The sequence below is a fragment of the Giraffa tippelskirchi genome, chromosome 5 (genome assembly GCF_054371585.1).
Source record: "Giraffa tippelskirchi isolate mGirTip1 chromosome 5, T2T-mGirTip1v1.2.pri, whole genome shotgun sequence".
NCBI classification, from domain to species: domain Eukaryota; kingdom Metazoa; phylum Chordata; class Mammalia; order Artiodactyla; family Giraffidae; genus Giraffa; species Giraffa tippelskirchi.
This window is the reverse complement of record NC_137279.1, coordinates 169,115,917-169,138,281: the sequence shown is the minus strand read 5'-3', so window position 1 is coordinate 169,138,281 and position 22,365 is coordinate 169,115,917. Positions and strand designations below refer to the sequence as shown.

At 39.9% G+C, this 22,365-nt stretch overlaps 1 protein-coding gene and 1 pseudogene across 35 annotated transcripts in view; one reads left to right on the top strand and one right to left on the bottom strand.

The window, feature by feature from the left end:
* Window positions 1-22,365, top strand: part of OSBPL9 (oxysterol binding protein like 9) — a 157,522-nt gene that overhangs the window by 18,503 nt on the left and 116,654 nt on the right. For 33 of the 34 annotated variants that reach the window (XR_014052245.1, XR_014052244.1, XM_081485468.1 and 30 more), the window contains one exon: window positions 5,628-5,678. The exons of the other annotated variant lie outside the window; for it this stretch is intronic. Coding sequence is in view for 24 of the 33 variants with exons in the window: in XM_081485447.1 (XP_081341573.1) it covers window positions 5,628-5,678 (51 nt within the window). In the remaining 9 variants the exon portion in view is untranslated. The remainder of the gene's footprint in view (window positions 1-5,627; window positions 5,679-22,365) is intronic. 34 annotated transcript variants of the gene reach the window in all.
* Window positions 9,038-13,014, bottom strand: LOC145504492 (sterol regulatory element-binding protein cleavage-activating protein pseudogene; annotated as a pseudogene). Its single transcript, XR_014052247.1, has one exon. The product of XR_014052247.1 is annotated as a sterol regulatory element-binding protein cleavage-activating protein pseudogene (transcript).

Sequence of the window (22,365 nt, the reverse complement as noted above, 5' to 3'; positions counted from 1 at the left end):
ATTTGATCCAAAAATCTCAGATAAGGGATGTGGACCTCTATCTGTGGTCTAATGACCTAGGGTTTATATGCTGGCAGTAGTTCAGAAGGCAGGCGTACCACCCTCTGAAGCACTGCTGCAATGCTTTGTGGGGTGATATTTGCAGTAATGAATTCGGAAGGATTGCTAATATGACACACAGCCTTTGTGGCTCAGAGAAACTTTGAAAGGAGACTTAAGTTAACCAGATCTGTAGTAACTGTGGTAGAAATGCATAATCTTTAGAGTCAGACCTGGATTGGAATCCTCTCTACCTACCTGTTTTCTGTGAATCCATAGGCAAGTAATTTATGACTTTCTGAGCCTTTATTTTCTCAATTATAAAATGGGTATAATAAAAGAATCTATATCATAAGAGTGGTGTGAGAAGTAAATAAAATTGTATTTAATTGTGTTTAAAGCACTACCCCAGTATTGTAAGAGTTCAGTTTAGTTCAGTTCATTCGCTTAGTTGTGTCCGACTCTTTGCGACCCCATGAACCTCAGCACGCCAGGCCTCACTGTCCATCACCAACTCCCCGAGTTTACCCAAACTCATGTCCGTTGAGTCAGTGATGCCATCCAACCATCTCATCTTCTGTCATCCCCTTCTCCTCCTGCCCTCAATCTTCCCCAGCATCAGGGTCTTTTCAAAAGAGTGAGCTCTTCACATCAGGTAGCCAAAGTATTGGAGTTTCAGCTTCAACATCAGTCCTTCCAATGAACATCCAGGACTGATCTCCTTTAGGATGGACTGGTTGGATCTCCTTGCAGCCCAAGAGACTCTCAAGAGTCTTCTCCAACGCTGCAGTTCAAAAGCATCAATTCTTCTGCACTCAGCTTTCTTTATAGTCCAACTCTCACATCCATACATGACTACTGGAAAAACCATAGCCTTGACTAGATGGACCTTTGTTGACAAAGTAATATCTCTGCTTTTTAATATGCTGTCTAGGTTGGTCATAACTTTCCTTCCAAGGAGTAAACGTCTTTTAATTTCATGGCTGCAGTCACCATCAGCAGTGATTTTGGAGCCCCCCAAAATAAAGTCAGCCACTGTTTTCACTGTTTCCCCATCTCTTTGCCATGAAGTGGTGGGACTGGATGCCATGATCTTAGTTTTCTGAATGTTGAGTTTTAAGCCAACTTTTTCACTTTCCTCTTTCACTTTCATCAAGAGGCTCTTTAGTTTTTCTTCACTTTGTGCCATAAGGGTGGTGTCTTCTGCATATCTGAGGTTATTGATATTTCTCCTGGCAATCTTGATTCCAGGTTGTGCTTCATCCAGCCCAGTATTTCGCATGATGTACTCTGCATATATGTTAAAATTTGGGGTGGAAGATGTTAATACTGAAAGGAAGAAGAGGAGAATGGATATTGGGGGACAGGCCTATGATAGGCAGCATTATATTGTATTTGTGGTAATTTACTTTGAAATTTTAATACAAATTGTAATCTGAATCAATAGCTTGGGGTTATCATAAGGATTAATATAAATTATTTCTTTGGGGGTACTGAGTCTTACTGCGGAACGTGGGGTCATCGATCTCTGTTGAGGCATGTGGGATCTTTCAGATGTACCATGTGGGATCTAGTTTCCTGACCAGGAATTGAACCCAGGCCCCCTACATTGGGATTCCATAGTCTTAGTCACTGGACCACCAGCGAAGTCGAAAAAATTTTTGATTGCATGGCTTGTAACAGAATCCACTGCCCTTGCATTAGTAAGATATAAAAAACCAGCAAACCCAGCCACCAAATCCAACAATCTTTGTTAGTCCTGGAGCCTCCTAGAAGTAGAACACATCACCCCTGTATCTTTCTGCTTTGTGGGGGATTCTGTTTTCTTAAATAGCTGAAAAGATTTTAGCATCTGTTTTCTGAGTGATCCTCTCAAGGTGCTAAGCCTTGTGGCTTGGAGGCATGTTTGTGCCAAATTGCTAAAAAATACTTTTGTTACTAAGTTTGAGAACATTGTTAGCATAGCACCTGGTAGGAAGATCACTGGAGTTGGGGTTACGTTTTTGTTGGCTCTTCCTTTCTCTCATCACTACTTGTATTTGTAAAAAAAACAAAACAAAACGGAGACATTAAGAGCATCAAAAACAAAAACAGTCCCCCCTGCCAAACTTCCAAAACAAAACCCCCTGCTCTTCAGTGAATAGCATTGGCAGGTTTGCTTCAGATCAGAGGGTACCTGGAGATCACTTGCAGCTAGAGCTTTCTGCCTCTCCCCTCTCCTTCTCTCAGTGTGGATGCTTTAGTTATTGCTTCCTTCATGTAGAGGGCACAAAACCTGTGGCAACTGTTCCTTAAGCTTCAAGAACATATAGGAAGGAACTCTTCTCTCAACCCCAGTAGAAAAACTCCTGTGAAAGGACTCCATCCTGCCTTGTCCCTGAGGTCGTGGGTCCTGTGATTGGCCAGCTTGGTCAGATAACCACCCCTCAGCACTCACTGTGCCTAGGGGAACTTAGTCATACCAGCTTCTCTTTGGCCTCACATTGGAGCTGAGTGGCCAGAAAATGAGGGAGAGGGCTCTGTGTCATTGTGGAAAAGGAGGAGGATCCAAGGGTATCGGCACAGGTGTGATGTGGGAGAATGATTGGCAGGGCAGCCATTCCAAACTGTGTCGGCTGTATCAAACTGCTATATTTTACACATGTAATTTAATTGGGTAATTTACTTGATCTCCCTGGTGTCACCCTCACTTACGTGAATAACTCTTACCAGTGCAAGGTCTTGTGAGGTTTACTGCGTATAAAGTGCATATCACATGGAGGTCATCAATGAGTGAGAGTCTGCTGCTGCTATTGATGCTGCTACTGCTTCTGCTGTATCGTTAATGTCACCATCATCCCTTTTCCCCAAGTTCTCATATTTAAGTTTTTCTGTTTTTCTATAACACACCCTTGAGAATGTTCATAAACCTTTAGCTCTCCATTAACTATCTAAGTTTAATTTCCTTAACTAACTGTTTCTTTCAGGCCCCCCAGGACCTGGTCCCCACATCTCCTTTTCAGCTTCATCTCTCCACCTCTATCCACCTCCCTCTTCACACTCGGTGCTTGGGCTATCAGTCCACACTTCTGTGAAGACCTCATGTGTAAAGTTTTCCGTACTTGTTCCTTTGCTGATGTTGTTACCTTGCTTGGAATACCCTCTTTTGCCTACCTTCTCTCTCTTATCAGAATTCTTTTATTTTTTTAAGTCCCAGGTTAAAGCTTGAGACCTGATCACTTCTCTGTTGCTTTCCCTGATCTTTGTCAATGGCAGGGAGCATTCTGTAGTTCTCAGTACTTTGTGCCTGTATGCACGTAATTTCTTTTTGCTCTTTTTAATTTTATTTAATTTATTTTTTACAATTGTTTATGTGCTAGTCTTTTTTTTTTTACATTTTAAAATAGTCTAGGCCAATTGTTTTATAGGATATCCCACATTCTGAATTTGTCTGATTGTTTCCTAGGTATGTTTGTTGTAATTATTTTCACTTATCTCTTTCAGTGTTTTCTGATTTATTACCCTGTCTTGCCCCTTTTTTATCTACTATAATCTGATTTTTTAAAATGGAAGAGAATCAAGGATGTTTGTTACCTTGTTTGAGTTGCATTCTAACTCTCATTGGGTATTTTCAAACCTAATTATTATTTTTGTGTTTTGCCATGACACTTTTGGAGGGAAGATAAATATAGGGTACCATAAAAGGGCTATTAAATGCTTAGGGAATGTTTTTGTCAACTGTGTTTTTGCCAGCTATTTTGTTAGTAAAGAACTCATTTTAACCTTGCTTAATGTTGAGAATTTTTTTATAAAATGTGAGTCGTGCTTATACTTGCAAGAAGACTCTCTACAGTATTTCAGTAATTTCTGAACATGAATTTCTATAGCTCAGTACTGTGCTTTTTTGTTTCATTTTTTTATTTTTGAAGAAAGTTTGCTCTGATTTATCGTAATGTTGTTACATTGATAAGCTTACAATCAGTGAAAGCAATGGCATAGACTATGTTAACAGCATGTTGCAGTGAGAAGGATAAAGCAGATCTTTGGGTACAGGCATGCAAACATTTCTGATAAATGATTAAATTTATTTTTTCAGCTTTATTGAGGTATAATTGACATGTAACATTATTTAAGATGTACAGTGTGATGATTTGATATACATATATATTGTGAAGTGATTACTACAATAAGATTGAATAACACAACCACTATCACCTCTTATAGTTACCTTTTGTTTTGTAGTGAGAACTTTTAAGACCTACTCATTTAGCCACTTTTAAGTATGCAATATGTATTGTTGACTATAGTCATTGTGCTGTACATGAAATCCCCAAGATATAGTTATCTTATAGCTGGAAGTTTGCCTGTGGCTCAGTACAATGGATGTAGGGCATCTGTGGTTTTAAGTGGGACAGTTTTCTTCAAAAACGTAACTCCATGATATTGGCTTGTTTTACTTCTTTGTCACATAGTGGAAAAAATACCAGTTGTTGAGGTATTAAATATTTTTAAAGCTTTAGTTGTTTGAGGTTTTACTTGATTTTTTTACACATGACTAAGTTAATTCTAGGAATATTTACTGAATGCAACATGGGGCTTATTGTTTAGAACACAGTCTTTGCTTAGCTCAGTCTAGCATCAGAAATAAAGGATAAAAATGTTTTATCAGTAAATATTTTTTGAGCACCTACTGTGTGCCAGACACTGTTCTGAAGCATAAGTCAGATACAGTTTCTACCCCCTAAGAAATTTGCAGTCTTGTGGATGAGTCAGACAAGTAACCAGCCACTATAGCACAAGGTGGTACATGCCAGGATCGGGAAACATACAAGAGACTCTAGGAGGCCAGGGGTGGGAATTCTAATCAGACAGAGGTAGGGCATCTGATGACTGACAATCCAAGGCAGAAAATCAGAGTCAAGGATATTCTAAACTGAGAAACATTGGATGAGAAATCTCAGAGGCAAAAAAAATGTGACCCATCTGGGGAGTTGCAAAGACAAAGTTAAAGCAGTTTTTCTCAAAATGTGTCCTCTGTTTGCTTGAGTCAGAATCATCTGGGAGTGATTCTTAAACCCCCAGATAATTTGTCACCTTTCAGGTGACTCTCAAACTCACTGAAATATGAGAAACATATTTTAGTTGAGAGTTAAGGGATATGAAGGAAAAATGAAAATATAGTGTAATATATGCTATGTTTAAGGTACGCATAAAATTCTGTAATTAGCTTTATTTGTATAAACTACTTCCCTAGTGTCTCAGAATCTGCCTGCAATGTGGAAAACCTGGGTTTGATCCCTGGGTTGGGAAGATCCTCCGGAGGAGGGCATGGCAGCCCACTCCAGTATTCTTGCCTGGAGGAACATGGACAGAGGAACCTGGCTGGCTATAGTCCATGGGGTCGCAGAGTCAGACATGACTGAATGACCAAGCACCGCACAAAACATTTTAAATTTGCTAATTCCTATCTTTAAGTGATGGCTGGGTTCAGTGGGACAGGGATGGGGAAAAGGGAGGAATATTACTGTAAAATTTATCTCTTTATCCCTAGATGATTCTAAAAAGTCTGTTTATCTTTTATTCATTTAATGTTTTTGTTTTTCTTTTAGTCCAAGGACAAAATGATGAGAGGCTCTCGCAGAGGATGTGTTAGACTCAGAGTGAGTATTTATTCATTTTTATGAAAACCAATTTTGACAGAAAGAAAAAACTATTTTGACAGATTCATGGGAGTCTAAATTTAGTTTAACTCCCGTACTTAATTGTTGGGGCAGACAAGTTTAAGGCTCAGAGGAAAAATGACTTCTCCAGGGTAACTCCAGAACCTGGAGGGCTAGAGTTCAGTTCTTTGGGCCCATTAATTTAATGTTGTATCCGTGACTTGATGCACCTACTGATTTTTAAATCTCTGTTTTGTATCCAGGGACAGGGGCTGGAAATTAAATGAGTTGTAGTGTTGGCAATAGAGTAAGCAGTAGGAAAAAACTCTGAGAAATCCCCACTTTCAGCTGCTTAATTCTTTCTGTTCAACACTACTTAATAATGGGTGTTGTAGCAGTTATGTCCCTTAGAAATATAATGTGAGCAACATATATAATTTAAAATTTTTGTTGTGTCACATTTAAAAAGCAAAAAGCAGGTGAAATTAATTTTAATGATATATTTTGTTTATGCCAGTATATCCAGAATATTATTTGAACATGCAATCAATAAAAACATTATTGAGATATTTTACGTTCTTTTTTTTAATACTATGTCTTTGGAATCCACTATGTCTTTTGTACTTATGGCACATCTTGGTTCAGATCAGCTGCATTTCAGGTGCCCTATAGCCACGTGTGACTCAGGGCTACCTTATTGGACAGTACAGGCCTATAGCTTCAAACTGTTTTTTATTTCCTGTTCAGTTTCCACCATTGTCTGAATAGCTCAAGACAAGGAGGAATGCAGGGTTGGGGATACAGTTTCTAGTACTCAACTGTATCTAAAGAAGGGCCTATCTCTGTTGTAACTATTAATAGGTAAATCAGCTTCTAGTGGCATTTTCTTCTTTTGGATTCCTGTTGCTTTCTTTTCTTCCATCTTTTTTTCTGCACCCTTACTTTTGAAGATGTAAATGTATTTCATAAATATATGATTGCCTTTATTAGCAGTAGGTTATTGGTAGAAATGGGAGATAACTCTGAGAAAGAAATCAAATTCTAATGGAAAAATTTTGGCACTGAGATAGGAGTTAAATATGGTGAATTTGCAGGATGGAAATGAGACAAGCTTGTTTTGAACAGATGGTGTATATATGACAGCATAAAGATTTTTGAAAATTCAGCTTATTGTACTGTTGGCTATTTTTTTCCCTTTCCTTTGGTTTTTGCTTTTGCCTTCTTGGTTTAATTGCTTTTCTAAGCACTTGTTATTGACCTCAGTCACCGCTCAGTCTGGTATTAACTGCTTTCTTGGCTTGAGATAGACTCACTAGTGAGACTTTGGCAGAGCTGGAGTGAGACAGCTCTTCAGTTGAATTCAATCTGGATTGTTACATTTAATGCACAATTTTTTTCTTTTAAATATAGCTTAATTATTTATTAAGCCTTGTGACTACCTTGTAGGTTAAGAAGTAGAATTTGGCCAGTTACTGGTGAAGCCTGTCTGTGTGTCCCATTCAAATTGCAGCCCCCTCCCTGTCTCCTAAAGTAACCACTCTTGTTTTATAGGAACCACTTCTTGGATTTGCCTTCCTAAATTCTACATTTTATCTTGCCCATTTAAAAAAATTGATGTCTTTTGTTTGCAATTTATCTGTTGAAGACTCTAGACCCTTTGATCTGTAGGAGTTTTCCATAGTGTAGGTTTTATTGATTGCATACTGGTGCAATTCAGCATGTTCCTCTGTCTCTGCTTTTCCTACATATTGGCAGCTGATCCAGAGACTGAGTCAGACTTAGGTTTGATCCCTTTGGCAAGACTTTAGGAGGTGTTGTGTTCTTTTATTAGGAGGCAGTGTCTGGTTTTTGCTCTTCATTGGTATTAGTAACTTTTGTTTTGGCTGCAGGATGTCAATTCCCTAACCAGGGATTAAATTTGGGTCACGACACTGAAAGTTGCTGAGTCCTAACCACTGGACCACCAGGGAGCTCCCAGATATTACCAACTGTTGATGCAGTACCTAGATCCATTTGCAAAATTATGATATTTTATCATAAAATTTTGTTTTAATTTTTATCAGAAATAATTGTATAAGGAAACATTTCATCAGTTATTTGGTTACCCAGTGCTACAATTCAAATAGGATAAATAAATGCTTGATTATTTCCTTTTACTTACTCAATGTTCATAATAATGGACTTAAAACAACAATCATTTATATATATAAATGTCTGTATATACCCAAAAGAATCGAAAGCACAGCCTTGAGTGGATGTTTGTATACATAGGTGCTGTTTGCAAAAGCGTTCCTCACAATAGTCTAGACATGGAAGCAGCCCTAGTGTCCATTTGATGGATGAATTGATGAACAAATGTGAAATATCCATAACAATGGAATAGTGTTTAGTCTTAAAAAGAAAGGAAATTCTGACACATGCTACAACATGGATGAACTTTAAGGGCATTTTCTACATGAATTAAGTCAATCACAAAATGACAAATACTGTTTGATTCTACTTATATGAGGTACCTAGAGTTGTCAAATTCATGGAAACATAGAAATGGTGGTTAGAATAGAAAATAGAAAATAGAATGGTGGTTTCCAGGGGTTGAGGCTAGGAGAATTAGAGATTTCTTGTTTAATGGATACAGTCTCCAGTTTGAGAAGATGAAAAAGTTCTGGAAATGGATGGTTAGGATGGTTGTACAACAGTGTGAATGTTCTTAAAAATATTAAAATAGTAAATTTTATGTTATGTGTAGTTTACCACAATTTAAAAAAACCCATGATATATTTCTACAGTTCTGTAGATCAAACATCTTAGAAAGGTTCTCTGCTTGTTGAAATCATGTTAGCCAAGCTGGGCTCTTATCTGGAGGCTCTGAGGGACTACAAGGGGAGAGTCTGCTTCCAGTTCATTCAGGTTGTTGGAAGAATTCAGTTCTTTGTGATTAAAGGACCAAGGTATTCATTTTCTTGCCGGCTGTCAGCTTGAGATCTGCTCTTAACTTCTAGAGGCTATACATACTCCTTGTCCTGTGGCCCCTCCATCTTCAAGTCAGCATGGTGCATGGAATTCTTTTAGTGCTTTAAGCCTCTCTGACTTCTCCTTTCTGTTACTAGCTACAGAAAACACTGTGCTTTTAAAAAGGTCTTATATGATTAGATAATCTCCCTTTTGCCATGTAATCACGTCAGTGATTACTCATCCTGTAACATAATCCCTACAGTAACTTCTCATCATATTTGCAGTTTCCACTCACACTCAAAGGGGAGGAGAGAAAACAGGGACGGGGTCACTGGATGGGGTGGTATTTTAGGATTCTACCACACAGCATGACCGAGAAGAGCTCGCTATACATTGTTTGAATCTTATTTTTGCTCTTTGCTTTGTTGACTGGAAGAGGGAAGCAATCTGTAATTCTCCTGACCTTAAGTTTTCTCTTCTTTTAAGTGGGGATTATAATACCCTTGCAGAATTTTGTCAGGATCACACACTTAATTAGGCTTTTAATTAGTTATGTTTGTGTGTGTGGTGTATGTGTGTTTTAAGAGGCTTTGTGTTATTTTCAAGAAGCTGAAATGCCATTTGGCTTTCTATTTAGGAAACATCTGGAGAGTTTGTTTGCAATATAGATTTCCAAGTTCCACTCTCTAGCGATATACTGTTTTAGAACTGGGTCTGGAACCTTTTATTTTGAAACAGTTTCTCCAGGTGATTGCGTTGTACACCCAAGTTTGGGACCACTGGTGTGGTGGAATCAGAGAGACCTGGAGCTGAATCTCATTTAGCTATACCCCTTTCTGACTCTGTGCCTTTGAGCAAATTTCTTAACTTCTATGAAGATAACATATAACTTATAAGATTGTGAGGTTTAGCACTTATGTATGTACAGAGTTTGGCACATTGTACACATGCAGTGATAACTGCTGTGAGTGATGATGATAGTGATGGTGATGATAATGCACCTATCATCTAGATTCCAAAGGAACATAACAAGCTCTCACAGATCTCTTCCTGCCTATTCATCCATCCTATCCTATGTTCTAACCACACCACACTTTGTTTCTTCAGCCTTGTGTCATGTTTTTCTATGTAAGGAGTATTCTGTTCCCTTACCTGGTGAGCTCATCCTTTTTTTTTTTTTTTTTTAAGTTTAATATTATAATCATGAGGCAGGACAGGACAGTTCACAGGCAGCTTCCCAAAGACAGGCCAGGTCTTCTTCCCAGGCCAGGTCCAGTGCATTGCCCTACAGAGCACCCCAGCCAGATGGGCAGGGAGGCTCACCCTCAGTCCAGCTTCTCCAGCACAGGGAGCACGTACTCTCGGCTAAGCTCGCTGCCAAAGCTGTAAGCAATGGTAGTGTTGTTCAGCAACAGGATCTGGCAGGCTGGCTGGGCCTTACTCTTCTTCCCCAAGTAGACTGTCTGTAACAGGTACCTATGGTTTAGATCCATAAAGCAAGCACAGCCTGGCCGCTGGTCACCAGCAGGTTGTCTGAAATGATACTCAAGCTTGCACCACAACTCAGGTCTTGCTGAATGGAGTAGAGCTTGATGCCTGTGCTGCAGTCCCAGATCCTGACGAGGTCATCTAGACCACGGCTGGTGACGCAGGAGGTGGTGTAGGGGAGGGAGGTGATATCTCCACGGTGAGTGAATGTGTGGCTGACCTGGCTGCCAGTCAGCACATCCCACAGGCACGTGGCCCCATCTTACCTTCCACTGACTAGCACTGTGGTCTGGTCAATGTACACAGTCGTGATGGCCTCTGAGTGGCTTTGCAGAGTGAAGAGGCAGCCTGAGTCCTCCAGACTGATCACCCTCAGTGTGTGTCCTGGCTCCCAGTCACACAGTGCCTGGCACCTGCCTCCAGGTTGTGATGGGCTTCTGGTGTGCACAGGGCACTGTGGGTCAATGCCACTGTGTCCCTGCTGCTGTACATGGGGAATTCAGGGGACTGCCCTGCCCTGGGGCCCCTCAGAACTGCAGGAAGCTGAGGGAAAGTGTGAGTCTCCAAGGAGAAGTCAAGGGAATTATTGAGCCAGGAAGCCAATCCTTTTGTCTCCATGTTGCTGGAGGACACTCCTCGCTGCTGCAGTGCAGAGTGCCCTCGATGGCCTCCCACACCTCCAGCCGACCACTGCTCCACCCACCACTATGAGATTGCCCTGAAGCTCCAGGCTCCACATGGAGCCGTCTGTGCTGGGGGACCAGATGAGGAAAGGGAAGCTCTCTTTGAGAGGAGTGCCTCCCTCATCCTCAGGGGCTTGGGGCAGGGTGGATGCAGGGCTGGTGTGTGGACAGGAGCCATTCCGAATCTCTTCCTAGTACACTGGCTGCACCAGGCAGCTGAAATCGTTGCCTGGGGAGTCGTGAGCAGAGCAGCAGCCCACCCAGTGCTGAGACTCAGGCTGAGTTAGCTCTGGGAGCTGCAGCTATGCTGAGAAGTTGGTGTTGATCAAACAGGTGAGGTCTGACAGATCCCCAAAGAAGGGAGGCGGCGGAGGGCCCCGTGATGGTGCTGTAGTGGAGGACTGTCCCCATGCCACTCTGGCCACCCTTCCTGCTGTCTGACAGCTGTTCCCAGCTCTCCTGAGCCTCCAACACATTGCCAGCACCACTGTCATGGTGCTGCCCACCTGGGCACAGGATGCTGGTGAGGTCGTCTCTGATGTGTGCATCCCATACACACATGTGGCCTGCCAAGCAACAGCTCACCAGCAGCATCCCATTGTTGGCCAGAGACTCGATGTCCATGAGGTGCCCATGCAGCACCAGGGGCTCGATCTCCGTCTCAGGTGGCCTGTAGCTGTAGTCACTGCAGGCCAGCAGCCCATACCATGGGTTGGCCAGGGTCCCGCACCAGGCTACCTGTAGTTACTCAGGCAGAGCATGCGGTACAGGCAGAGCAGCAGCAGCACAATGCTGCCCGAGGCCTCGCTGAGCCCCACCACCTTGTACAGGGTGATGTCTCTGTGTGCATGCACCGTGTCTGGCTCCCTGACGCTGGCCTCCCAGAGCCCATTCTGCCCAGGCCATGGTGGAAGCCAGGGGTTGTGGGTGTCCTGAGGTTGCTCCGCCTCCAGAGGCCTCCCTTGGGTTTGGGGCGGGAGGTGTGACAGGGATGACAGGCAGCAGGCTGACATACCTCTGGGCCAATGTGATGTTGTAGTAGCTGAAGAGTGTTGGCTAGTGGCTGAAGGACAGTTTCCTCCAATGTTCCTCATCCTCACGCCCCCAGGTTACTCTGGGGCTGGGCTGTCTTGGACACCCTCAGATGGACTGTTGGGCCTGGGCAGCTCCCCCGGCCATGTCTGATTTTTGGGTGACTTAGAGGTGTCAGGTGGGAAGATGGAGAAGGTGGGATGTGGGTGGCTGGCGGGCACCACATCACTAGGTACAGGCAGGGGAGCCAGGGTGCTCTCACCCAGAGAACCCTGTTCTGTCACCTGGGCAGCTAGGTCTGTGTATGCCAGGATACCAATCAAGACAACAGTGCCGGCCATGGTATGTGCTGTGTTAGGCAGGTTCAGGCCAGGAAGTAGACTGCATGCAGCCTCTTGAGGAACCGCAGGTTTTGGAAGGAGAATGGTTGCAGCGTGATGGTGTGGGGTGTGGACAGACAACTGCCACTCAAGGCGTGTTGGCCTTGACACTGGCTTAGCTGGGGGCAGTCAGGCCTCAGGGGGCAGCCACTTGTTCAGATCTGCCAGCTCTATCCAGCAAATGTCAATAAACAGTGCTGAAAAACAGCATTTGAAGGAAGAAGTCAGACACCAGGCCCACAACGGCAAAGCAATATAAACTCCTGGGTGGCAGGCATGAGGGTGAAGTAGCCAACGAGGATGATGCCCAGCTCTGTGACCATGGTTTTCATGATGGACCAGCTCTCTCTGCTTAGGCCTTGGGCAATGCACAGCTTCATCTTGAGATCCATTGGGGTGGAGACCACTGACTTGGTGAGCACCAACACGTTCTCTAGCCCAGTGATCACCACTAGGTAGGGGAAAACCTCACCACCGTTGAGGGTGGGCATCAGGCCAAAGAGTGTGCAGAGCCCCACAGATGTGAGCAGTGATCTGAGTACTGTGACCATGGTGGCCAGAGCCAGCCCCCATTTGGACTTGGCCTTGTGTACCTTGCATGTGAAGTAGAGGTAGGCCTGATGTAGGTAGTCACAGGAGGATGAGCTCAGCAACGCCAGTCTGCTCCTTGAAGTGCACATGGACCAGGCTCTCTGCCCAGTTGGAGGAGCATCAGGGAGGCCTGCAGACTGCCCAGAAACTTGACATGGTAGTGGCTGGAAGACCAAGATGATGGTGCACGAGACCAGTCTTCCTGGTGTAGAGGCTCTATTCATGGAACAGCCCATGGTTGTAGCAGGCCTGAGATATCTTCTCATGCAGCCTTTCAGTCAGGGTCATCCTCAGCTGAAGTCACCTTGCTTCCCTCCTGGAAAGTGACCGTGGATCAGCCTGGCACACATTGGACAGTACTGACAGTGGACACTATCTGCACACACAAGTCTGAAGCAAGTTCTTGAAGCAGTATCTCACCGTGTGTGGCAGATGGCGGGCAGGACATGGTGACCAAGCTCATCTTTTAAGAGACTTTTCAAATGGTGATTCTTCACGAAACATTCCTGACTCACATCCTTCTAACAGATTGGATCCTCTTCCATTTGTCATTTATAGCCATGAAAGGACTTTTACATGATGTTACATGTTAAAGTAGTCTGTTTTCTCTGCCGACTAGTGAGTTCACACACAGTGTCACAAATGCATGGTACATTATAAGTAGGTACTCAAAAAATGCTTCTTGTTGATTTCATGTAATTATAAAAATAAGGAATACATTTTAAGGAATTTACCTTTACTATAGTTTAGACAAAAGTTAAACACAGTGGTGTGGATGTGTTTTCTTAAAAAGAGAAAAAAAAAAAAGCAAAACACCCACGTGGTTTTAGGCTACATGAAAGGAGAATAGGGAAAGGAACCAGTAGTTACTGAGGAAGCTCTTTGGTTCAGTCACTGTGCTGCCAGATTTTCATCGATATCCCCATGATAATCCTCTCAGGTCAGTGGTGGTGTTTCGTTTCACAAATGAGGAGACTGAGACTCACACTACTTTTAGTAGCTTACCAAAGTCACACAGTTAGTAAATGGTGAATCTGGGGTTGAAGTTGGGTCTGTCTCATTCCAAAGCCCTGTTCAGCCCTTAGTGTTACCAGGCTCCTATTCTTCTTGACTACAAGAGTCAATAATGCAGATGTTCCAACTTGATGCAAAGAGGTGAAAAACCAGTGGAGGAAGACAGAAGTTTGGAAAACCATTTCCTTCCCATCTTTCTTTGACTGTGTTAATGTCAGAGTGTGGCCACTAGATGGTGCCCTTGCCTTGATGGAGAAGTACAATAGCCAGTTGAGTCCTGGGATCTGATTTTTGTTTTCCGCTTGTGGGACTCAACCAAAAGCAAAGCATCGATATTTCCAGGTAACATGAAAAATGGAGAGGTGTTAGTATTAAAGAAGCAGTGTGGGGGTAGAGACAAGAACAGGTGAAAAATGAAATGGAATTCAAATCCAGATTTGCCACTTAACTAGCTTTGTGACTTCAGGGAACTCATTTATTCGGTTCTGAATCCTATTTCATTTACCTCTGGAATGGCCTCGTGTCATTTACTCATGTAATTATGAATATCACATTAACTGATACATTAGAAAGTATCCAAACACAGCGTTTGGGATTTCAGTTCTTAATGAATGGTAGCTCCTGTTGTTACTAATTACTATTGGTGAGATGAATATCAGATTCTGAAGAATTCTGGAGGGCCTTAGGAATAACCAAAGGAATCACTAAATGTATTGTGAGTTTTTGAAAACTGTTAATTCATATGTGACTTTTTTTTTTTATACTAATCCAGTGAAACTGAGTACTTCATTTATTATTGTGCTTATCGTCAGAGTTGACTGATCCCTGAGGAAGGAGTCTCATATTCTCTTAGTCCGTCACAAGAGAGTACAGCACTGTCCTGTGATGGGTTAATAGTTTAGCACTGATTTCTTCCAGTGCCTTATTTCAGTGATTCTACATTATTTTTGCATGTGTTAACATCTCTGGCATTGGAATGCATTTTATAATCATTGATATCTTAGCATGGATACAATTAGATATTTTTAGGTTAATGTATAACCTTAAGAGTGTCCTTCTCCCCTATCCTCTTAGATCTACATCCTATCTTCATCCTTCTGTCAATTGTTTTGTCATTTCATTATGAAAAATTACTCTATTGATTTATGTCCTTTTTTGTTAATTCACTAGCTTTTTTTGCAGGCATCATTTCTTCTCTGTGAATTTGACATCAAGAATCTCTTCTCCGACTTTCTTGGAGAAGATGTAAACATCTATTTAATCTCTTGTGATTGGTACATAGATGTCATTAATGCTATTTTCTGAATGTTTATCATATTTTATGGCTATAAATTTGAAAATAAGGTGATGAAAAAGGATGTTCCAGGAAAATACCAAAAGAAAGCTAGGAAATAGTATTATTAATAATATCAGAAATAATAGACTTTAAGGCTTGCCTGGATTGATTTCAGAAAGTAAATCTAAGTTTGATTCTAGGAATTATATAACCTTAATCTTCAGCTTTTAAATAAAAATTTCTAGGAATCTAATAATGAACTATTGGTGGTAAAATAAATAAATAATAGACTTTAAGAAAAAGATGAGAATTGTATGGGAAAAGAGGGTACTCAAAACTCAGTGTCTCATATATAACATTCTTTGACAATGGTGGAATAATTTAGAAACTCCTCAACAAAACAGTAGCCATGTGCCACCTCACATGCATAATTCTAAATAATTCATTGGTGAAGGTCAAAATTATAATGGAAATTATGAAATATTTAAACCCGAGTGACAATGAAAGGACCACATGTTAAAGCTGCATCTAAGGCAGTCTGTGATTTATAACCTTAAATGGTTATATTATAAAATAGAGATTGAAAATTAATGAGATAAGCATTATATTCAAAAAATTAGAAAAAGAAAATGATAAAGTAAAAAGAGGAAAAATCAAGGAAATTTTTAGGCCAGAGTCACTTATTAATGTAAATGTTAAAATCATGAACAAAAAGCAGCAAACCATCCATATCCAGTAAAGTATAAACAGAAAGGGTTATGACAAAACAGAGTTTATTTTGGGAATACTATTAATAGGATTCTAATTTTGTAATTAAGATAATTTAACACATGAACAAATTAAAAAGGGAAATTACATGACAGTCTGAATAAATGGAAAAGAAACAGTGAATAAAATGAAACATGCATTCAAGATCAATGCCAGCTAGGAGTAGGAAGAGAACATTCTTAACCCAATAAGGAGTATTTGCTAAAATGTTCCAGTGTGCTTAACAGCGAAATAGTAGAAGCATCTACTTTAGAAATAGCTACGAGACAAAGGTGCTTGATTTTTCTGTTTTTGTTTTTTTGAACTGTAGTGTAGTTGATTCACAATATTATGTTAGTTTCAGGTGTACACTGTAGTGATTCAGTATTTCTGCAGACTATATTCCATTATAGGTTATTCCAAGATAAGGGCTGTAATATTCTGTGCTATGTAGTATATCTTTGTTGCTTGTATATTTTATACATAGTAGTTTGTATCTGTTAATCCCATACCCCTAATTTGTCCTCCCTCCATTCTCCTCTTTGATAACCACAAGTTTTCTATATTTGTGAGTCAGTTTCTGTTTTACATATACATTTATTTGAAATATTTTTAGATTCCACATGTAAGCAATGTCATACAGTATTTGTCTTTCTCTGTCTGACTTATTTCTCTAAACATAACCCTGAGTCCATCCACTTTGCTGCAAATAGTAGTATTTTGTTCTTTTTTTATGGCTGAGTAATAGTCCATTCTATATGTATATGCATATATATATATACACACACACACATCTCTATGTATATATATTGTGTGTGTGTTTATACACACACACACACACACACACACACACACACACACATTTTCTCCACATCTTCTTAATCCAGCCATCTGTTGACTGTGCTTGAGTTGCTTTCATGTCTTGGCTGTTGCAGATAATGCTGCTGGGAATATTGGGGTGCATGTATCGTTTCGAATTAGTATTTCTGGGTTGTTTTTTTTTTTTCTGGATATATACCTGGGAGTGGAATTGCTGTATTGTATGGTAGTTCTATTTTTAGTTTTTTGAGGAGTCTCCATAACCTCCTTACTGCTTTCCATAGTGGCTGCACCAATTTATATTTCCATCAACAGTGTACAAAGGTTTCTTTTTCTCTGCATCCTCTCCAGCATTTGTTACTTGTAGACTTTTTTGACGATAGCCATTTTGACAAGTGTGAAGTGCTATCTCATTGTGGGTTAGATTTGCATTTCTCTAATGATTAGCAACATTGAGCATCTTTTCATGTGCCTGTTAGCCATCTGTCTTGTTTGGGAAGAAATCTGTTCAAGTCTTCTTTGGTTGGCTTGTTTGTTTTTTTTGAGTTGTATATAGAGTTGTGTAATGTGTTTGTATATTTTCAGTATTAACCCCTTGTTGGTTGCATGATTTGCAAATGCTTTATCCCATTCTGTAGGTTGTCTTTTAGTTTTCTTGGTGATTTCCTTTGCTGTGCAAAAGCTTTTAACTAGGTCCCATATGGGGTTTTGGCATTTATTTATTTATTTTGCCTTGGGAAGGTGATCGAAGAAAATACTGCTATGATTTGTTTCAAAGAGTATTCAGCTTATGTTCTCTTCTAGGAGTTTTATGGTTTCCAGTCTTACGTTGAAGTCTTTAAACCATTTTATTTTATTTTTTTATATGCTGTGAGGGAACGTTATAATCTCACTGTTTTACATGTGACTATCTGCTGTCCAGTTTTCTCAGCATCACTTCTTGAAGAGACTGTCTTTTCTCCATTGTGTATTCTTGCCTTCTTTGTCATTGATTAACTGACCACAGGTTTGTGTGTTTATTTCTGGCTCTCTATTCTGTTCCATTGGTTAATGAGTCTGTTCTTGTGCCAATACCTTCTGTTTTGATTACTGTGGCTATATAGTATAGTCTGAAGTATGGGAGGTTTATACCTCCAGCTTTTCTTTTTTCTCAAGATTGCTGTTGCAATTCTGGCTTGTTGTGGTTCCATGTGAATTTTAGGATTATTTCTTCTAGTTCTTAAAAATGTCATGGATATTTTGGTAGAGATTGCTACTTCTTTACATATGGTATTCTGGAAGTCCTCGGGAATGCAATAATATACAAAAGATGTAAGCTTTGGAAAGATGAATCAAAATTAGTGTTTGCAGATGATGTTTCTGTAACTGTACTAGAAGCCCTGGCAAACACAAGGATGAGAAACAAAAGAAATCAAAGAAAAAGGATTGGAAAGTGAAGAATAAACATTATTGATACTTGCAGATGATATGATTGTCTATATTTAAAAAATCCACAAAAATTTACATAAATATTGTTTAAATGTCTCACCTTCAGGAAAGGTTTTGGATCTGAAATCAATATACAGAAAATAGTGTTCTTCTATGCAACCCACAATTTAAAAAAAGTTATTTAAAAAAAAAAAGCGACTCTAATAGTAACAAAAATTCTAAGTTACATAGGAATATGTTTTACATATAAATACATTCCTTTGATGGAAAAAAAAATAAACATCATTGAAAGACTAAAGGAAGATCTGAATAGCTATCTCATCTTCCTGCTTATTAGACTCAGTATTATCTGTATGTTTGTTTTCCCTAAATTAATCTATAAATACATGTAATTTCAGTCAAAAATCTTAATCAGGCTTAACAAAGAAGTTGACAAGATGTTTCTAAAGTCATTTAAAATGGTAAAGGGGCAAGAAGAATTTGAAGAATAAGGGGTTGGGGTACTTGCCTTTCCAGATGTTAAAACTTTTTAGATGAAACTATGGTAAATTAAAGTAAGTATGGTATTGGTATAAGGGGAAATAAATAGATCAGTGGCGTGGAAGAGAAAGCTTAGGAATGTTTACATCTATGTAAATTTAGTGTATAACAGCATTACAAACCAGACACCATCACTCAGTAAATGAAGTTGGATCAATTGGCTGCCCATATGGAGAAAATAAAGTTGTTCCCTACCTCATGCTATACACAGAAATGAATTCCTGAAGTATTAAAGGTAGAAAATGAAACTTTATACTCATAAGAATGTATAGAAGAGTGTCTCTATGACATCAGGATAAAGGAAGATGTCTTAAAAAGCAAACAATGGTAGAAATGATTGTTAGATTTGACAACATTCAAATTTTAAAACCTTTTAACAGCAATAACAAAAGACTCTACAATCAGAGAAAAGCATGCCTTGGACAGGAGAGAAGATATTTACAGTGCACACAGTTGACAGAGGTTTAATATGCAGAATATATAAAGAATTCCTACAAATCAAATAGACAAAAAGAAAACCCAAAGAACACATACAAATCAGTAGAAAAGTCAAAAGAATGCCCAAAAAGAAAATGTACAAAGGATACACTCAGTTCACATAAAAGAAATAAGAATGGCAATAAAACTGACTTGATTCTTGTTCTCAGTGATTATCAAAGATTCTGAATTAAAAGTTCAGTAAGATAGTATTTTGGTCAGATTACCAAGGTCTAATAAAGTCTGATTTTTATCTAGTCTTGGCCAGCAGTTGGGGATATAGGAACTTTTTTACCTAGTGCTGGTGAGGATGTCAATTGGGACAGCTGCTTAGGGGAGCAGTTTTATAGTCTGAGGGCTTCCCTGGTGGCTCAGATGGTGTGGGAGAACCGGGTTCAATCCCTGGATCAGGAAGATGCCCCGCGGAAGGGAATGGCTACCCACTGTAGTGTTCCTGCCTGGAGAATTCCATGGACAGAAGATCCTAGAGAGCTACATACAATCCATGGGATCTCAAAGAGTTGGACACAACTGAGCGACTAACATTTTGTAATCTTTAGTAAGATTGAAGATGTGTCTGATTCTACATAAAAATGGAGCTCTCTGCCATGTCAGAGTGTTTGCTTAATATTCTCTTGTAGAAATGTTACCAGAAAACATATACAGTGATGATTATTGCTGCATTATTGGGATAGGAAAAATTAAAAGTAACCTAAATGTTCTACACAGGGAAATTAGACATTGTGGTATACTTATATAATAGAATACTATATAACAGATAAAAGTTACATGCATATTCTCAACATGGATAGCATTTGTGTGTATATGTATGCATAATATGTATACACATATATATCTATTCTTGACATGAAAAGTGTATATATATATATTTATTTACTCAATATGAACAAACCTCAAAATAGTATTGAGTGCAAAAAGGAAAGCAAATTGTTCACCACTGTATTGCTCTCACCAGAAAACTCAATAAATACTTATCGAATCACTGAATGATATTGATGCATCTTTTCTTTTTTATGCAGCAGTGCCCTTGAAGAGCACGCTGGACCTCCAGCTTTCCTGCTTCCCTCTGTGTTGTTGACTCTTCTCTCTCCTCTCTGAACTATGTGCTCTTACAGTGCAGATATATATCTTATTCCTATTTATATCCCCTGGCTGTTAATTGCTCCTGGCCCAGAATAGGGATTTAGTAAGCATGTTGAATTAGTGATTATTGCTTATTATACCTATGCCCTATTAAGAATGAACTTTGGCTCAGGAGTTGGAAGACTTGAATTCTCCTGTCTTTTAGATGTCAGACCTTAGGCAATATTTTTTTAATATACTCTGAGTCTTGGTTTTCTAATTTCTAAAGAAGAGTAATACCTGTTCTGTCTAAATCTGAGAGATCATATTTATGTGTTACATTCATGTGAGATCATATAATGTGAGAATGTGAAAATGATACATGAATGTAAGACTTCTAATATTTCAGCAGTGAGGGAAAATGTGCAGTTGTAGAGTCGCAGTGGGAGTAGCTGTGCTGTGTATTCTTAGAACTGTCAACATTCCTTTTAGGAGCCATATGAGCGATCTGTGTCCCAGAGGAGTCATCATTTCTTTTTTATTTTCTTTGGAGCCAGTTTACCATTCTACTTTTCTCTTCTGACGAAGGGAGATTGACCCTAAAATAGCCAGCATTCTGTTTTTTCCCAAGACGTGAGAGCAAAACTATCTTCCTGTCTTTGGTACCAGAACTATGATTATGTCTGAAATATGTTTGTGGATGTAGAAGAAAAGGGAAGAGGTGAAGTCAGGAAACTCAACTGATTTCATAACTCCATCTTCCATTACCTTCTGGAACCTGGATAGTGTGACCTGGAACAGCAGGCACCGTGGTGAGCCCAAGTCCTGGAAGAACCTGAAAGGTTGATCATCTGAAACCTTCAGAAGAAAAATCATGGAAAGTCATTGAAAGATATATATGCTTATTATGTTGGCACAATGAGTCATAAAAGCAGGGATGAAGTAAAAACTTCAAAATTTTGATGAGTTAGCATAACAAAGAACTTTGCTTAATGATAGAATATTATTCCATATATGGCTTAGAAAAGGGAATTTTGCTTTACCAGATATAAAGATAAATAGTATAAACCCAGATTAGGGGAGAGGAAGGATGTTTGGTGGAAGACAGCTTGGGGAAATTGGTAAACCTCAAACTGCCCAACTATAGAATTTGATGAGAGATAGGCGTGGAGCAAATCACTGAGGGTCTTTGGGTTAGACCATGATAGAGTGACCATATCCCCTAAACCAGGACACACCTCTAAGAATAAAAGGGGGTTCTATTCATCATTATGCTAGGATAACAGGAATAAAAAAATAGCTCCAATGCTTTGGCCACTTGGTGTGAAGAGCCGACTCATTGGAAAAGACCCTGATGCTGGGAAAGATTGAGGGCAGGAGGAGAAGTGGGCAACAGAGAATGAGGTTGTTGGATGGGCATCACTGACTCGATGGACATGAGCTTGAGCAAACTCCAGGAGATAGTGAAGGATAGGTAGGGAAGCCTGGCGTGCTGCAGTCATGGGGTCTCGAAGAGTAGGACATGGCTTAGCAGCTGAACAACAACAAACAACAACAGGAATAATCTGAAACTGTCGCAGATGAACCAGATCATACAGTGCCTTATTTCAGTGTAAAGAAGAGCCACTGATGTGATTACAAGGAGTGGGAGGTTAAAATAAATTTTAGGCAGGAGACTTGGACAAGTGTGAGTAATAATCTTGATTGGAACAGAATGACAGAGGTGGGCCATTTGCTAGATGAGTATGTATGATGGAGAAAGATTGTTGGTATTGTTTTTGTTGTTGTTAAAGAGTATAAAGTCTTGGCATATATAAATGAAGTTGAGAAGGAGCCAATAGAAAGGAAGAGGAGTTGAAGATTAGAGTCAGAGACCTGAGGAAAAGTAATAGGCACTTTTTAAATTATGACAAGTGAAAAGAAGCAAGACCGGGTATGGATGCAGATGAATCTTCAGGTGGGAGGGCATAATAGGTGTAGAGTTCCTGCCTAATGACTGTTTAGGTTGTTGAGGGTTCAAGGAAAGTAGAGAAGATTTTAAATAGCTACAGTGGACAATGGAAGAGAAAGTGAAGTGAAGTCGCTCAGTTATGTCCGACTCTCTGTGATCCCATGGACTGTAGTCTACCAGGCTTCTCTGTCCATGGGATTTTCCAGGCAAGAGTACTGGAGTGGGT